Below are 18,504 nucleotides of genomic sequence, written 5' to 3' on the forward strand. Positions count from 1 at the left end.
GGCTGGGTTGTGGGGTGTGGTGGAGGGTTGGATGGGGACAGCGGCCAGCTCACAGAGTGCTCCCTAACACTCCATCCTCTGCCCTCCCAACCCCAGGACTGCAGGACTCCTGGCAGCCAGCACCTATCTGCAGATGTCCTTTCCACCTTCTGCAAAGTGAAGAGGTCCTGCCTGTCAGTGCCCCTCAAGCCCGGGGAGTGGCTTCTGCAAGTCAGCAGGCAATGGTGGTGGCTAGGGGAAGGTATGTGTCTCAGGGTTGGTGGGTTCCATGGAAAGGGGCAAGTTAGCTACTCTTGAGCTTTCATGCTGACCCAGCCTGGTGCTGGCTGCTGTCCAGGGTCCCACAGTGGCCCAGAAAGTCTAGGTAAGACAGGGATACTATGCAATCTTAGGAGAGGCCCAGGCCGCTGCATATGGGTGTGAAGGGCACTGTGGCCTTGTTCAGCATTTTGAGAAAATAGAGCCTGGCCCCTTTTGAGGGGCAGATCCAGCCATGAGGACACCTCTCCAAGTAGGCAGTGTGGGCAGGGTTCTTTTCCCATTGCAGTGCTCCCAGGACACAAGCTCACTGGCCTGAGTCCCAGGGGAGTGGAATGTGCCAAGTTCAGTCAGTTGTAGGAGGCCCTGGAATACCCAATATCAAGGACTTGGCCCACTGCCCACAGGCACAAGGCCCACCTCAACACAACCCCCTAACCCTGCCTTCTGTTTGCAGATAGAAGGAGCCAGGAAAGGGACATGCTCCCCTTCCTTGCCCATCAGGGGCCCCCAGGGGCACACGCTCTTGGGGAGATACTGGGATGGGAGAGCATGACCTATCCTCCTTCCAGCCAGCTTGCTGTTGAGGTGAAAAGACCATCTTTCCGCATCTTCATTATGCACGGAAGAGAAACAGTTGTAGTCACACGGCCATTTATTCCGTGCAAACACCTAGAGTGAGCAGCTCCGGCCGGGGCCGGGGTCTGTGGGTTGGAGCCCTCACTCAGCTCAGCTCTCTTCCCAGGCATCCTGGTCACTCCTATGGTGCTGTGAGTCTGTGAGGGCAGAACACCCACGGTCCCCAGCCCCAGGTAGGCACATAAATACTTACTGATGTGATTAATGAAAATAAATCTTCCAACTCCTCCAGTTTCTCTCCTGGAGCCACAGTGGAAGGGTGTACCTTGTTGCTCAGTCATCCCACCTCCCCATCAGCTGAGCAGACAGAGGCCATGGGGAAGAAGTTTGCCTGGAGTGACAGAGCCAGCAGAGGTTTCCTGATGTCTGAGCCACTGCTCCCAACAGGTTGGCAGCACCAGGAGCTCTGAGCCCAGTTTACACGGGAGGAGACCTCTCCCTGGACCTGCAGCCTGGCCCAATCCCCCTACACCCCCAAGGACGCCTGCCAAGGGCTAGCCAGCAGCTGATGGCTGGCTCGTGGCTGGGGAAGCCCAGGACCAATGCCTCCTTGGTGGCTTATGTCTGGAGATGGTGATGTTTATTCACCTGAAACCAAGAACCCCTCTGTCCTCTTTGGTGGGGTCCCCACCCTAAACAATCCCAGCGGTCATTTTCCTCCACACGAGCACCCTCCTTGAAGTTGTTAAGTCATTCCATAACTTTAGGATTCAGAGGTCTGGTCCTAAGATCTACAGCCACCCCCAGGCCCGTTCCCAAGCAGGCTGTGGCTTCCATTCAGCCCCAGGGGCAGAGGTTGGTCCCGTCCTGGCCAGCAGGAGGGCGCCCTTTCCCTCCGCAGCCCGGCCTACCACCCGCAGACGCGCAGCAAAAGCTAAGAGCTAGGCCGGCTGCCCCAGGGGAGGCTGGGAGTACTTCAGGGTTATCTGTAGTGAGCAAGGGGGCTTCTGGGGCCTGCCCGGGCCACAGGTGAGAGGGGACGTCTGGTTTGGGAAGGGGCAGTCCCTTCCTGAGACCCAGGAAGCAGGCAAAGAGGAGGTGTCACCATTCTGCACTTCTTGGCCTGACCTCACGCACACATTCATTCAACAAATATTTATTAAGCGCCTATTTGTGCAAGGCACTTCCGGAGAGGGCGGATTGCAGCCCCGGCCACGCCCACCCGCCCCGCCCCGCCCTGCCCTGCCAGTTGCGGCGCCCTCTGCTTTAGAAAAGAGGTTCTGGCCTGACCCGCCACCGGAAGGCGGGGTGCCTAGGCGTCTCCGTGGTGATGGCCAGCACCCCGGCCCAGATGCCGGCCACTCAGTCTCTGCTGCGGCCGCGCCCCCTCTCCCGCCCTCTCCCCTCCCCGTGCATTCCAGGCGCTACGCGCAGAGGGCACAGCCACACTTGGTGGGCTTCTCCACCTCCTCGGCAAAAGAGGTCCCGTCGCTGCACTCAAAGGTGAACTTCCTTCGCTTCAGCCGCAGGCCCTGGCAGCAGCCCTGGCCCGGACAAGAGCCCCGGCACTCTACCCACGACAGCGGGCGCGTGGTCCGGCAGATGGCATAGCCCCTCTGGACCTGGTGAAAGTCCCGGACAGGGTCCCCCCGGCATTCGGACTCTGGATGGGACAGACACCAAGAGAAAGCCTCAGGGCACACCCGAGGGCCGGCTCTGCCCTGGGGAGGCAGAAGGAAGAGGAGCAGGAAAAACGAGTAGGAGTCGGGGACAGCATCCTTGGACACAGCCCTCTAGCTCTCAGACCCCACCTCCATCCCCGCATCCTCCCTGCCCTGCATGCACATGCACATGCCTCCTCCTGGGCCCACAGTGAGGTCAGCGGAAAGGAAGACTATTCTAGCTGCCAAGAACCTCCAGGACAGATTGGGCTGTGCCAGTAAGGTGGGCTCAAGAAGTGGCTAGAAGCCTGGGAGGCAATGATGTCAGAGATGGAATTCGAGCCAGAGAGTCTGGCCTAGGGGACCTGAAAGTGCCTGAGTTCTGGATTTCTCAGGCTCCTCCCTACCCTCTTCAGTGGAAGCCCCTTGACCATCTTGGTCATGTGGGCTAGAAAGGCCTGGGAAGGAGTCCCCAACTCTCAGACCTCCTGCTGCTCTCTAGGTCCCAAGGTGATGGGCTAAGATGCTATTACCCTGGTGGTCTCTTCTGTAAGGAGAGACCCCAGCCAGAAGGGGCACTGAGCCCAGATAAAGGGGCTGCAAGGCAAGCTGGGCCAGGGAGAGATAGAGCATTGGTCTGGGAGTGGGGCTCAGAGCCCAGAAGGTTGGGGGCACTACTGTCCACAAGGAGCGGAGGAGGCACAGAGGGGCCGCTGAGGTTGGGAAAAAAAAAAGTCAAGTCGCTAAAGCCAGCTGTGGGGAGGGACCCTGGAGAGGGCATGTCAGGAGGGGGGCCCCTGACCTTGCTCACACAGCTCGCCCGAAAAGCCGGGGTCACACACACAGTGTGCCCCCTTGGTGGCTGAGGCCTGGCAGTGGCCATGCAGGCACCGCAGGCCCCCACAGGGGTCTGCAGGCGCCCCAGCCTGGTTGCACAGGGCCCCCGAGTACCCATCCTGGCACTGGCAGCTGTAGGAAAGAGCATCCAGAGGCACGCACTTCCCGTGGACACACCTGGGGGGACAGAGAAGAGGCGCTGTGAGGACAGGCCGCAGCCAATCCAAGCCCCCCCGAGGGGAGCCCTCCCCACGCCCCCACCAGCCCTGCAGCCCTGGGCTTCATGGGATGTTATTCTGTTCCCAAAACTGAAACAAAGGGAGCAAAATGTCCTTCTGTGTTTGTCCCTAGGGTCCTTTGCCTGTTAATAAAAACTGAAAACCAAGAAAAATTAATAAAACCCTGTGTTAGGCTACATGTTCCAATCTGGAGGTTTAAATGTATAGTCTTTCCTTACCATGGGGGCTTCCCTGGTGGCTCAGACAGTAAAGAATCTGCCTGTAATGCAGGAGACCCGGGTTCAATCCCTGGGGTCGGGAAGATCCCCTGGAGAAGGGAATGGCAACCCACTCCAGTGTTCTTGCCTGGAGAATTCCATGGACAGAGGAGCCTGGTGGGCCCCAGTCCATGGGGTCGCAAAGAGTCAGACACAAGTGAGTAACTAACACTTCCTCACCATGGGGAAGTGGAACTTTTCGGGGGAGGGAAGGGAACCCACAGGTGGGCAGGGCTCACTTGTGGCCATGGCAGGGGCCGTCGGCTGGCTGGTCACAGTGCAGGCCCCCCCAGCCGGCCTCGCAGTGGCACACGGGCCCCGGGGTGGCATTGGGCTGACAGATGCCGTGCAGGCAGTAGAGTTTCTGGCAGGGCTCACAGCCTGGCACCACGCCTGGCTTCATCCGTGTCTTGGTGAAGTCCTGCAACTCGTTGTTGATGTACAGGTTTCGGATGCAGCCATGGAAGCTGGTGCCATTCAGGATCTGCCACAGGCGGAAGGCAGCCGAATTCACATCTACCGGCATCCCTGGGATGGAGGGGAGGGGTCAGAGCTGGGCCGCGCTGGGCTCAGACCATGCCCAGCACCCCACCCTGAGGTCTGCTAGGCATCTCTACAGTGTTCCCTAGTGCCCTCAGCATCTGTCCCCCAGTCTCTGCAACCCAGAGCCAGTGTTTCTTTTGCCACCTTAGAGGGGCCGGACTCCCTTCCCAGGAGAAACGGAAAAGCTCTTTTCCTTATGATCAGCTGACAAGAGATGCTCTGGGTGCCTGAGCCTGGCCACCCTCATCCAAGGCTCCTACCCAGAAGCTCAGCGTTTACCTCCCAGCAACGAAGGACTTGGGCCTCGAACTCATGTGTACAGCACTTTGTCACCCACTTTCGTGGTCATCACTTCACAGCAACCCTCTGACTTCAGAGCTGCTGAAACCCCTTTGATTTCCGTGCTCAGTGAAATTGCACGACTAGTAAACATCAGAGCTGGGTTTAGCATCCAAGACCCCATCCCTCATACCTGTCCAGAGGCTCAGCAAGGCCCTGCACAGCACTGAGATGGCCCCGCTGCAGCTAGAAACCTGTCTCGTCTAGACCTAGAAACGTTCTCAGGTGCTGGGTGGGGTCATCTACCCACGAAGCATGTAAGCCTCTTTGGGAGGTCCTCAGCTGATGCAAGGAGTCTATGTGTGGGACTCCCAAGGGCCCTGGAATGGACCCTGAACGACCGACAAGCCCCCTTCTGGCCTAAAGGCAAGAGGAAAGGTGGCAGCCATGCAAAAGGTGGCTGGGAAAGGCCAAGCCCCCTCCCAGGCCACGCTTCAGGTCCAACCCACACTTCCATCCTTCTTGGTCAGTCTGGGGTGGGCAGCGAGCAGAGTGGGCTCCAGGCAAGGAGGACAATCCACCTGCAGCTTGGCCGTTCACTAGGACCTCCCCACCCCCATTGCCACCTTGGAATGTCCCCCACAGGACAGTCCTGATCCTGGCAAGCCTCAGGCCAGAGGGCAAGAGAGGCCCCACCTGGAATAACCATCACACAATGGGGAGGCCTGGGGAGGGCCGGCTGCAGCTCCAGCCAGGCCTGCAGGTCCTCACCTCCCACATAGAGGGGGGTGTCGCTGTTCAGGGTGTAGTGTTTGCCGAAGTTGTCCATGGTCATGGGGCTGCCGCCATCAATGGAGAGATTCACCATCTGGTCAAAGGTGACCAGCTCAACTGTGTGGAACTGCCCATCGTTGATCGTCTCAGTGCTGGAAGAAGACGGGGTGTCCCCACCCCAGGGAATGGCCTTCAGTTTGACCCGTCCCTCCCCAGGCACTTCCCTAGAAAGGCCACTGGTCCAGCACCTGCTTCCCAAGAAACCAAATCTCTGAGAGAAAGGACTGTGGAAACTCAGTGGCCTCTGACCTGGTCCCTCATGTTCCCCTTCGGGGGACTCTCTTGGGAAAGCTAAGGAGTTTGGGGCAGGGGTTTCCAACTAATCAGCCTTCCCTCCCCACTATGGAGCCCCCGGTGAGGTGGTGGTGAGATGGGGAAGCTTGGGACCACAGCTCAGGCCCCAGATCCTCAGACCCAGTGTGGGACTGGACCCAGCGGTTTGAATGCCATTTCCACTTGGGCAGCCCAGATCTCTGGGGATCCTGATAAGCACATGCTCTTGGCCCAGAAGACCTCTCTGTGGCAGCAACCCCCCCGCCTCCCCAGCCCTTGAGGGCAGCTGGTGGGCAGAAGGAAGCACTACCTGTAGATGGCAGAGCTGGGGTAGCTGCCCGGGTCATAACTGACACGCACATGGCCCTGGTAGAGCTCCACCGCAATGTGGTCGTTGTCCCCATTGTACAGCAGGATTCCATTGTCTTCTGCCGTGGAGACCTATGGCAATGGCACTTTCTCTCCCACCCCATCCCACACAACAGCAGCACAGGCTGGCGGGTGGGGCAGAAGGAGGACCCACCATTAAAAGAGAAATGCGGGCGGAACTGTCCTCCCCTGCCTGTGTGAGTGACATAGCCTTCAGTGGGTGCAGACCCAGGCTGGAGTCCTCCCTCCCACTCCCCCTTCCCCCAACCCCACTAGAATCCCATCCACTGCCAATCGGCCATGGTCAGGCAGGGGAGGACAGATGGGCCAGCTGAGGCCTGGAAACTCTGCGCTGGGGGTATATAAGAGCTTGGGACCACCTGCCCAGAGAGAACAGTTAGAGTAGCTGTGGGGTATCCTGTTCTGTGTGCCTCAGGAAGCTGCCTTGGGACCAGGATGGAACCTATAAAAAGGACAAATTCAGAAAGACTCTCAAATAGCTAGAACAACCGTGGAAGCAAGCACTCATCACTGGAGCCACGCAAGCAAAAGCTGGAGTTGTGACTCGGGAGAGAGATTCTGCTGTGATGATGCTGTAGGAGCCATGATGGTTTTTTCCTGCTCTGTCCCTCTTCTTGGAAAGATGCTGCCCCCTGTAGAGCTGACACATGGGCCAGTCTGGTCCAATCATAGTACCCTGTCCCCTCTGGACTCAGTGATTGGTCCAGGGATGGGCAAGTAGCCTGAGACAGGCCAATCAGCGATCTTCCCTGAGGTTGCTGACTGTGGTCCAACTCGAGTTGGCAGGGGAGAGCCAGCAGCGGGAGAGCAGGTTAAACCAAGCCTCTCCAAGGATGTGCCCGAGGCAATGGCTGGGCCGGGTTTCCATGAGCTTTATTTTGTTGAGCAGTTAAGTTAGCTGTGGTCTTGCTAGTGGACGATGTGAGTGGACAGGATTTTGGAGAGGAGACCAGGGGATGGAGAGCAGAGTGAGCATGTTTGAGAGGCTAAAAGGTTATGAGAAAAAGGAAAGAGAAGAGGACAAATAAAAGAGAGAAGAAAGACGTAGAGGTTGGGATGTGTGTGTATGTTTAGTCGCTCAGTCGTGTCCGACTCTGCGACACCATGGACTGTAGCATGGCAGTAGGGACAGGGAATGGAATCTGGGGGAAAGAGATGACTAAAGAGGGGTTTAATTTTTTTTATCATGTGATACGCAATACTCTCCCTGCCCCAAGAAATGTTTAGCAAACAACACGTGGAAGTGGGACTTGCTTTTCTTTCCCTCAACATGATGATGTTCTGAGTGGAATTTAAGACATGGAATGGCAAAATAAGGGAACACAGGGCTAGCTGTGGCCAGATTCCAGCCACATGGAGAAAGCCTGTCTGCAGCGTTGGAGGCTAAAGCTGAGGAGTCATTGAAACAAGAGATGGTGGGAGGGGATCCTCGTAAGTTTGATTTTCTGGATCCAGTCACCCATGAGACCACCTCCACCCCTGCCCTTCTCTAAGACTGGTTTTGTGACCCAATAACCTTTCCAACTGTGCTTAAACTAGTTCAAGCTGAGATCTTGGTACCCACATCCATAGAATTTTGGCTAACAGAGTCCTCCCCACTGTCCTGATGATGCTCTGACCTGAGACCAGGGTCCCCTGTTGTTCTCTGACCACCCTCTATGACCGGGTGCCCTGGGCACGCACCTGCAGCGTGATGTTGGCCCGTGGCCAGTTCTGCAGGTCTGTGAACTGCAGGTAGGTGTCCCGATCCACGAAGTTAACACTGAGCAGCTTCTCACATTCAGGGCCGCCAAAGCCTGGGAGGCACTGGCACACGGGCCCGTTGCCCTGGTCCACACAGTTGGCCCCATTCTGGCACTCAGTCCCTTCACAGGGGCTCCTGGGGGCAGGTGGTCTGGGAGGGGTCTCACAGAGCTGACCACTGAGAGGGAAAGGACTCAGGTCAGAGAGGGCAGGAGCAAGGGGGCATCTTCCTTTCCCACAGTGCTGGAGAGAAACTCACTGAACATCTTGGGACACTTGCTTTAAAGCAATGGAAGATGCTCCTAATTGAACACTCCCTATTAGAACTAAGAGCCAAAAGGATGCTGAGAAATGAGGTGAGAAACAAGTGTGGCCCCTGGACCAGCAGCATCAACATCACCTGAGCACTTGTCAGGGATGGAAAGCCTATTGCATCTGGTTTTCAACAAGATCCCAGGTGACTTGTGTGCACATTGGCTTTAAGAAGCACTCAGTGCTCACATTAGCAAACTTTGGTAGCAGGTTTTACTGTACCCACTTTGCAGAAAAGAAAACTGAGACTTAAGACACAAACAAAAGAGAGAAGACTCTGTAGCATCAAATGTGCACAATAGCAAAAAAATAAAAGTAGAAACAACTCAAATGTCTATCAACAATGAATGGATAAACAAATGTGGTATATCCATACAGTGGAATAGTATTCAGCCATAAAAAGGAATGACATTCTGATACATGATTCCACATGGAGAACCTCGAAAACATGATGCTAAGTGAAAGTCAATCACAAAGGACCACAGATTGTTGATTCCATTTATATGAAATATTCGGAATAAACAAATCTATGGACACAGACATTAGTAGGTCGGTGGTTGCCTAAAGGTGAGATGGAAGAGGGTTGTGGTAACAGATAAGTGTGGAGTTTCTTTGGGATAATGAAAATCTCCTAAAATTGATTGTGGCAATGGATGCCTAACTCGGAGATTACACAAAAAAGCCACTGAATTCTACACTTTAACTGGGTGAATTATATGGTATATAAGTTATATCTCAATAAAACTGTTTTTTAAAAGAAGATACAAGCAGAACATGGGAGGTGGGTGACCAGAGGGAAGGCAGATGCCCTTCACTCCCAACCTCCCAGACAGGCCAAGATACAAAAGTAAGTGAGCTTTAATGACCTTTAATGTCTTCAGGGATTCACTGGGCAGGTAAGTGATGGAGCACTGCCCAGTCATCTATGCCCACCTCCTGCTCCCTCCGTCAGTCAGGGCAGGCACCCTCTGCCTGTGCTCTGGGCCACTGAGTAACTCTCCCCAGGCCACACAGATGGTGACTGGCATAGCGACAGTTAACTCTCCCAGGCTCTGCCGTTACTCTTGCCTGGGGGCTCCTGCCAGCCCCTGAGCTGACAGGTAGGAGCAGTCAGTCACTCTTGGCGCCTCCAGAGGCTGCTCACCTGTAGCCCTGAGTACAGAGGCAGGAGTAGCCATTGGCTTCGTCCACACACTGGGCCCCATCCTGGCAGCGGTGGTCCTTGCAGTCATCCTGGTTCTCAGTGCAGCTGCCACCTGCGTAGCCTGGCACACACTCACACCTGGGGTGGGCACAGGTGACGGACATCAGCCCACACGCAGCCCAGACCTCAGCCAGGAGTCTGTGGGACCCCGGGGCTGTACACATGACAGAGAACCTCATGGGCCTGTGGGCCTGTGGGGTCCCCCAGGAGGTCACATAGAGCCCTAGGTGTCAAGATGCCACCATCCATCATGGGACCCTTTACTAGTACAGGATGAGAGCTTGAGGTGGCTGCAGGCAGGATGGGGGTGCTCTGGGCTGGGAGAGTGGACACCCCGTGGCTGGAGGAGATAGACACTTGTGGAGCACCCACCCTCAGCACCAACAGCACATCCAAGGTCAACCTTCAGCCCCTTCTCAACCTGCCTAGCAGCCTGTCCCCCGCCCCCCAGTGCATGGCTCTGAGTCACATATGGCTCATCCATCCCCCTTCCCCAGCCTCCCAGCTGCACAGGCCCAGCCTCCTGGGCCTCAGTCAGGCTAGTGCTCGCCTCTCCATGACCTTCTGGCTCCAGGCCAGTTCCCAGCTTCCCAGCTCACACTGTGGCGCACTCCTCGCCTGAGTCAGTCCACATGTGCTAACTATTTGCCTACCAAATAGAGAGCATGCCTTCCACCCTGTTCAAACACGACCTTGCCTGATGCTCCCCATCCTGCTTCCCCCATAACAAGCCACTCCATGGTTAGACCTGTCTCCACGGGCAGCAATCCGTACTCTGCTACACTTCTCTGCCTTCACGCCTGTTGACTCTGGAATACCCTCCCCTCTCTCCCTGCCTCGATCCAGCCAGGACAATAGCTCATCTCCAGGAAGCTGCCAGTAAGCAACCCTTGCCAGAAACCCTTCCAAACTACAGACTCCACAGCTCAACTGTGCAACCTGGCAAGTAAGTGCGCCTGTGTGATTTTTTTTTAATCTCATCTCCAGTGTTGTTCAAGCAGCAGGAAATACCTTTTACCCAGTAAACACACACACACTCCTCTGAAACCAGCTTTATGCCACAATACACTCCTTACTATATAAAAGGGTATGATGCTGTCTGATATTTTCTATTTTTTTTTAGGTTAATCTTGGTCCACCCAACTGATCATAATTTATTACTGGGTGGGTCTCGAGCTGCAGTCTGAAAAGTGTGACAGTAGCTATGTACCCAACCAATTCATTGACATTTCACTTATCCATTCCTTCAGTGAATGAATGCATACTGAATACTTGGTAGGTTCCAGGTACAACGCCAGGCACAGCTGAGTGTCTGGCAGTTCCCATCTTCCTCCAAGACAGGAGGTTGAGTATATATGCACTATACACCCACTGAGTGCTCCATCTCTGTGTTGTGAAGGACTGTCTCGGCAGTATCTGACTGACAACGCGCAGTCCTGCTTCAGTCTACCCTCTGAGGTCCAGTCTCTGAGGAGCAGGCATGCCACTTGCTCTGCCATTGCTTCTTGGTCTGCTCTGCCAAGCCCACCTGCTGGCTCCACCAGGAGTGCAGCGTCTGTCCACTATCTGGAGAGAGGCTCCTGTGCAGCCCCTTGATCTAATATCTGGGCCTCAGTGTCCCCCAGCTCTCACTTCCTGCCCATGAAGCTCTGGCAGCTCCAACTTGGCTAAGTCCCTGGGGGACTCCACCCCCTGCCCTGGCCCGAGTGGCTGGGGTTTGGTCCCTCAGCCACAGACCTGAAGAAGTCCTACCACTGTGCTGCCCTGACAGGTGGAACAGGGTCCCAGAATTGAGACCTGCTTGCAAAACTGCAGATGGGAGCAACATCTGAAAAACCCATGATCTTCACATTGCAGTCTGCCGGTGACAAGTACTTCTACACAGGCCAGTGATAATGAGGGTGACAACAGACAAGGACCCCTCATCCAACCCTCCTGAGGCCAGACAGGGTTTGAAATTTGGGGCTTTTTGGATTTGGGAATGGTAATACAATGTTTCATTAGTGTTAGTCGCTCAGTCGTGTCTGACTCTTTGCGACCCCATGGACTGTAGCCCACCAGGCTCCTCTGTCCGTGGAATTCTCCAGGCAGGAACACTAGAGTGGGTTGCCATTCCCTTCTCCAGGGGATCTTCCTGACCCAGGAATTGAACTCCGGTCTCCTGCATTGCAGATGGATTTTTTTTTTCTTTTTACCATCTGAGCCACCAGGGAAGCCCCGGTACAATGTCTATAACTGTGTATTATGAAACATGCCAGTTGAATCTGGGGTGGCCCCTTAATTAAACATGCTCACAGTCCACTGCAAACGCTACACATACTCCCTCTACGTGGGATGAATGGTGACTGTAAGCAGCCTCCTATCAGTGCAGGGTTTAAAGCAAATACATTGATTGGATCAAATTTTGCTATCAAATGGACATTTGGTTTTCAGAGTTTTGTGCATTTTGCAATTGGCAATGAGAAATTGTGGACCTTGACTAGTTCTTTATTGAGTACTTTTCAAATGTCAGACATGGAGGTAAGTACTTTCCATGCATTTGCTTATGTAATCCTTCCAACCACCCCAGGAGGAAGCTACTGGTGCACCCAGTTTGCAGATGAGAAAACTGAGACTCCGAGTGGTCAAGCCACCCATTCCAGGTCGTGATGTAAACTCAGGTCTGTCGGACCATAAATACCACCACCCTGCCCCTGGCTCTGACTGTACAGCTGAAACCAACCCACCTGACAGGTAAGGAAACAGGCTGGGGAGGGCAGAGGGGAGGTGATGTGGTGGCCCATGCCCTTCCCTGGCCCCAGAAATGGGCAACACTGACCTGGGCCCATCAGGGGTGCCCACACACTGGGCCTCATGCTGACACGGGTTCAAATCTGGAGCGCAGAAGTCCACCAGCAGCTCACAGGCCCTTCCTGGGGAAAAGATGGGGGGAGCAGGAGAGAAGCTGCCCCCCGAGTTCCACCAGGTGGCCAGCCCAGCAGAAAGCTCCTGCAGGCACCGAGGCAGGGCCCCAGCCTTCTGCCGATAGGACCAGGCCTCAGGGCACTGGGCCTCCGCTCCCCTTGACCCCTGAGCCCTACCACGCTTACCCGAGTACTGCAGCGGGCACTGGCAGGTGTAGCTGCCCACGCCGTCCACACAGGTGCCCCCATTGGCACAGGAGTGCTCCACACAGTCGTCCGTGTCTACCCCGCAGGTCGGCCCTTCAAAGCCGGTGGGGCAGGAGCACCTGTGGGGAGCAGGGAGAGGTGGGTGGGCCCACAGCCAGGGTGACAGCCTTCCTGAGGCACTGGTGTAAGCCTGTGGCCAGCAGTCAAGAGCATCAACGCAGAGTTTCGGTCCCTACTCTGGATCAGGCCCTTGTTAGGTGCTGAGGGTCAGAGGTGACCAAGACCAGCCCTGTGCTCATGAGATCACTCAGTCTAGTGGGGGTGATGACAGGGAGACTGGCGACCAAAGGAGAGACTGAGGACCAGGATGGTGCAAAACTGATGCTGGAGAAGGTGGACAAAGGGGCAGCTTTGTCCTAGCTCCTAGCTCCTCGCTGGGGGGAGTGGTCAGGGCAGGCTTCCTGGAGGAGGTGGTGAGTTAGCTAAGGACTCTGACAGGGGAGAACAGGAAGGAGACGGAAGGCAGTGGGGGTAAAAGCCTTGGGGAGAGACAGCCTTACAGTCCACCCCCAGTTTCCTCTATATAGTTCAGGACTTGAGGAGCACATATTTCAGGGATGGGGTAAGAAGAGGGCTGGGGGGTAAGCAGGAGTCCTGGATATCAGTCTTCTTCAAACTGGGGTACACTCCCCCCTGGGGCAACTGTGGTTTTCCAAAGGATTTGCGGGTCACAGAGGTCTGAGCAATTAATTTCCACATCTTCAAGTTCTGCACGAACTCCTCCCTTAATTGACCTGCCCCAGAGCTCCCGAAAGGTGCACAGGTTCCTCTCCCGGCCTGAGTCAAGGTGGGCCGTGCCTGGGGCCTAAGATCCTCTGGTGCCAAATAAAGGGACAATTAGGAATATTGATATTTCCAAAATGAAGGAACAAATGCTTTTGCAAGTCAAGAGGTTTCCAGTTCTGTGCATTAAAAAGTAATTGAAGGAAGACCTCATGGAACTATCAGCAGATAGAGCATTAAAAATAATTTTTGATGACTGATCACTCTGGGTTTTTGATGTATTAACTTGGAAGGGTTTCAAGTAACTGAGAGACATGGCTATAATAAAACTCCTAATCCCACTGGTTTATTTATGTGAACGAACATTCTCAGCATTTATAGCTATATATATATATAGAGAGAGAGAGCAGGGGGTGCTATATATGTATTTTAAAAAGGAATAGATTGGCTGCTACACCCTCTGATATTCCATAATATTCATGTCTGGACATAGGAACCAATTAGGAGGAGAAAAGGAAGCCCATCCATACACAAAGCTCCATCTATCTCATTAAGAGATATAGTCTAATAAAATGTTACTTTTATGTGTAATAATTATCAATCAAATTTTGGAAAACAGTTATGTTGTTCTAATCAACTGTATATTATTGATCATTGTAATGATAATGCAAAATAAGCTTTCATCAGAGGTTTATGGGGACAAGAAAGAAGTGAAAAAATTTTCCATTTAAACTTATATACCCATGTTGGGGCAGGAAGGTATGACAGGGTGCTGAAGAAAAGCCTCTCTAACATGAAAACATATTACAGTAGAAGAAAAAGTCAGGGAGGGTGGCGGTGAGGGGAATAAAATAGAAACACTAGTTTCAGAAGAAACACAAATGACATGAGACGTTGCAGCTTGCTCAAGAGGAGCTCCTTCGTGTGATTTTAAAGTGATTTTTCGCTGAAGAATGAGAAAAGAGTGATTTAAAGGATGATAGCTTTATTTTTAAGTGTTAATAATATGTGCAGTATCCTGGAAATGACCTTCTTTGCAATGAAAAATTAAATTTACCATGAAAAATTTTAGCTGTCACTTAAGAATGCGTGAAGCAGTTTGTAATTAAAAAAAAATCTGTTTGGGGGAGCAGGTATGTGAACAAAAAGGTGTGAAGCCTATTGCAGGGTGTGTCCTGGAATTTCATTCCCCCTGCAAGATTGCGCGGGACACCAGAGAGGTCTGAAGCGGGTTAAGGGGATCTCAGCTAAGTCCCCTCCAGTAGGGCTGGGGGTGGATAACAGAGGAGACCCTTGTAAGTCTCAGGGTTGGGAGGTAACTCAGGGAGGCACCCCCTTTCTACCAAAAGAACCCTTCCCACAGCTCCTCGCAGTCTGTAGGAATGCCAAGTGTGAGGGGCTACCCCCAGCTGCACCCCCTCCTCCATAGACATGCCCCCCAGTAGCCTAGCCAATGAGGTGGGGGCTTTGATGGAGCTGCTGCCAAGCCCAGAGGAGGTCAGAGCCTATTGTAAGGATGCTGTTTCCAAGGCGACACCTGCCACAAGGTCATTTTGTGTTTTTCTTTTTACATCTGGTAATTTGGGTTTGCAGAGACAGGTTGACCATTCCTGCCAGTAGACTTGACATCATTTTCTGGAGTCAGTTTGCTCAGCTGGCAATTTACTTTCAGCAAATAAATTCTGTGTGCTTCTTAGAAAAACTCTGGGTACAGGAGAACTCTGGGAAGATGAGGGGCTCGAGAGACTCTGGAGGACCAGGGTGAGTGGGGGGCTCGTGTGGCGATGTCAGCACTGGGAGGACTTGCAGGATGAGCTGTGGAGGATCTCGGTGAGGTCCAGCCCTTCACTGAGCAGTGGGGAACCTGTGCCCATGGTGCGAGCAGAGTGACCCACGAGCTGGTGACCCACCCCGGAGGGTGGGACCAGGACTTGCTCCCACCTGTGCGCAGGCTTCCCCAGCCCTTCCCGGGGGCTCAGGTGGAGGTATGATCCTGAGGAGCTGGCTCAGGGCCCTCCCTTCAGACAACGTTGGCCCAACAAGCAGGTGTTTGGCTTCAGCTGGAGGTTAATAGAAATGATAGGAGTTTAAAAACGTCCCCAACTGCCTCTTGGCACTGCCAGTACATATGCCCTAGGCAACAGTTCCCAGTGCCATTGGAGGACTTGCCTGGCACCTGGCAAGAGCAGGGAGAAGCCTGGAGCAGGAGCTCTAAGCCCAACCCCGACCCAGCCTGCTGGGTGACCTGGTCATCCCCCAGAGTCTCTGTGCTTCCACAGTCTGTGAGCATCGGGGGCTTGGCCTGTGGGGGCGAGGGGATGGTGTGTGGAGAGGCCTCTGGCTGTGATCTGGAGTGAATGACTGCTCCCCCTGAGCCTGTCCCCCCATCTCCCAGAGTGCAAGGGCCCTGGGCCATCCCATTCAGAGGAAGAAGGCTCCGAGGTCAGACCCATCAACACCCTGCCCACCAGGGTCCAGCCCCGGACAAGTAACTCACGTGAAGCCAGCATCCTCGCCCTCCTGTGAGTGGCAGGTCCCACCATTTCCACAGGGGCTGCTGGAACAGCTGTCCAGGGACACCTCACAGTCTCGGCCCTGGGGAGGAAGTCAGTGATTGGGGGGGGGCACCCCAGGGAGACCCAGGGGCCAATGAGTCAGAAGAGCCAGCCAGCCCCCTCAGCAACTCAGCCTGCCTGTCCCGGGAGTTACTTGTCTACTCATGCACGTGTCAGATCATGATGACACAGTCACTTGGGCTCCTGCTCTGAGCCAGGAGCCGCCCTGGCCCCCGTGGGCTGACCAACAGGACAGCCCCAAGCCTGCCATACCGCGCCCTCGAGCAGACCCCCAGCCTCCGACTTCAGCCCCCACGCACCTTGTAGCCGCTGGGGCAGGCACACCTGTACCCCACAAGGGGGTCGTTGCGGCAGGTACCCTGGTTCTGGCACGGGCTGGACAAGCAGGGGTCACACTTGGCCTGGACAGTCAGGGTGGGGGGACCTAAGGCAAAGGGGAGCGTTAGTGCAGTGGGGAGGCAGGGGGAACAGGGCTGGGCAGAACCCCACGCCCCTACCCTGGCATCCTGGCATGCAGGGACGCGTGGTGGAAGCCCTCTCCCCAAGGTTCTTGCCCCTCCCTGTATTTCCTCTGGATCACGCTCACCCTCCCTCACATCCACCTCTCCAGCCTCCGGACCCTCCTCTGTAAAAACAGAGTTAAAAACAGCCCCTGCCTCATGGGGCTGGAAGGACTAAATGAGATAATCCCAAAAAAGTGTTTCGCAGGCGGGTGTTGGATAGTAAGGAGCTCCCACGCAGCGGGCAGAGCAGAGGCATCGGTGTGAGAATGTCATGGTCACAATCATAGAAATCAGCTGAGGTTTTCTCCATCCCCTCATACCCTTCCACAGCAACCACCTCAGCCCGGTCACTTGCTGGCCTGGACAGCAAAGGTGACCATTCCAGCAGAGAAGAGATCTGGCTCTGAGAGGAGGCCACGCTTAGGAGGAAAAATGTCCATTGCCTAGAACTTGTTTCTCTCCAAGGCTGAACAGGGAAAGACCCTTTCCTGTCTCCTCTTTGGCCGCAGGCATGACCTTCTCCAGCCCCTTCAGGACTCACTGGTGGCGAAGGGCTTGAAGGTGGGTGAGGAGCCAGCAGCCAGAGCTGGGCCCCTATGAAGAGCATGAGGACCTCACAAGAATAAATAGTAAGACCAGCCAGTTAAGTTAGGTTTCCACTTCAGAGGGGCTTCCCTCATAGCTCCATTGGTAAAGAATCCGCCTGCAGTGCAGGAGACCCGGTTTGATCCCTGGGTCGGGAAGATTCCCTGGAGAAGGGATAGGCTACCTACTCCAGTATTGTTGGGCTTCCCTTGTGGCTCAGCTGGTAAAGAATCCACCTGCAATGCAGGAGACCTGGGTTCGATCCCTGGGTTGGGAAGATCCCCTGGAGAAGGGAAAAGCTACCCACTCCAGTATCCTGGCCTGCAGAATTCCATGGACTGTATACTCAAAGGGGTCGCAAAGAGTTGGACACGACTGAGCAACTTTCACTCACTCACTCACTCTATTTCAGACTCTTTCTAGAAGTAGAGAAACATTAGTTCCACTGAAAATGCATGAGTTTGACTAGAAGGAGAAACACTTTCTGGTAATAACTGCAGGGGAATCCTCATGGGTTACAGGTGGGGCTCTGTTTCTTGATCCAGGTGCTGGATACCTCAGACAGTGAGTTTAGTCGCTCAATCGTGTCCGACTCTTTGTGACCCCATGGACTGCAGCACACCAGGCTTCCTTGTCAATCACCAATTCCCAGAGCCTACTCAAACTCATGTCCATCATGTCGGTGATGCCATCCAACCATCTTATCCTCTGTCATCCCCTTCTCCTCCTGCCTTCAATCTTTCCCAGAATTAGGGTCTTTTCCAATGAGTTGGTTCTTTGCATCAGGTGGCCAAAGTAGTGGAGTTTCAGCTTCGGCATCAGTCCTTCCAATGAATATTCAGGACTGATTTCCCTTAGGATGGACTGGTTGGATCTCCTTGCAGTCCAAGGGACTCTGAAGAGTCTTCTCCAACACCACAGTTCAAAAGCATCAATTCTTTGGCGTTCAGCTTTCTTTATAGTCCAACTCTCACATCCATACGTGACTACTGGAAAAACCATAGCTTTGACTACACAGATCTTTGTTGGTAAAGTAATGTCTCTGCTTTTTAATATACCGTCTAGATTGGTCATAGCTTTTCTTCCAAGGAGCAAGCATCTTTTAATTTCATGGCGGCAGTCACCATCTGCAGTGGTTCTGGAGCCCAAAAAATAAAGTCTGTCAGTGTTTCCATTGTTTCCCCATCTATTTGCCATGAAGTGATGGGACTGGATGCCATGATCTTAGTTTTCTGAATGTCGAGTTTTAAGCCAACTTCTTCACTCTCCTCTTTCACTTTCATCAAGAGGCTCTTTAGTTCTTCTTTGCTTTCTGCCGTAAGGGTGGTATCATCTGTGTATCTGAGGTTATTGATATTTCTCTCAGCAATCTTGATTCCAGCCTGTGCTTCATCCAGCCCAGCATTTCGCATGATGTACTCTGCATATAAGTTAAATAAGCAGGGTGACAATATACAGCCTTGACATACTCCTTTCCCGATTTGGAACCAGTCTGTTGTTCCGTGTCCAGTTCTAACTCTTACTTCCTGACCTAGATG

General features: G+C 54.0%; 1 protein-coding gene across 1 annotated transcript in view; it reads right to left on the minus strand.

The window, feature by feature from the left end:
* Nucleotides 1-2,242: 2,242 nt before the first annotated feature.
* Nucleotides 2,243-18,504, minus strand: part of SLIT1 (slit guidance ligand 1) — a 178,249-nt gene continuing 161,987 nt past the window's right edge. The window contains exons 27-37 of the mRNA XM_055560489.1: nt 16,178-16,302; nt 15,800-15,897; nt 12,499-12,638; nt 12,228-12,321; nt 9,350-9,487; nt 7,834-8,071; nt 6,071-6,201; nt 5,425-5,579; nt 4,071-4,359; nt 3,301-3,512; nt 2,243-2,500 (exon numbers count right to left, since the gene is read on the minus strand). Coding sequence (XP_055416464.1) covers nt 2,262-2,500; nt 3,301-3,512; nt 4,071-4,359; nt 5,425-5,579; nt 6,071-6,201; nt 7,834-8,071; nt 9,350-9,487; nt 12,228-12,321; nt 12,499-12,638; nt 15,800-15,897; nt 16,178-16,302 — 1,859 coding nt within the window. The 3' untranslated portion in view covers nt 2,243-2,261. The remainder of the gene's footprint in view (nt 2,501-3,300; nt 3,513-4,070; nt 4,360-5,424; nt 5,580-6,070; nt 6,202-7,833; nt 8,072-9,349; nt 9,488-12,227; nt 12,322-12,498; nt 12,639-15,799; nt 15,898-16,177; nt 16,303-18,504) is intronic.

Source organism: Bubalus kerabau, chromosome 22 (genome assembly GCF_029407905.1).
Source record: "Bubalus kerabau isolate K-KA32 ecotype Philippines breed swamp buffalo chromosome 22, PCC_UOA_SB_1v2, whole genome shotgun sequence".
Lineage (NCBI taxonomy): Eukaryota > Metazoa > Chordata > Mammalia > Artiodactyla > Bovidae > Bubalus > Bubalus kerabau.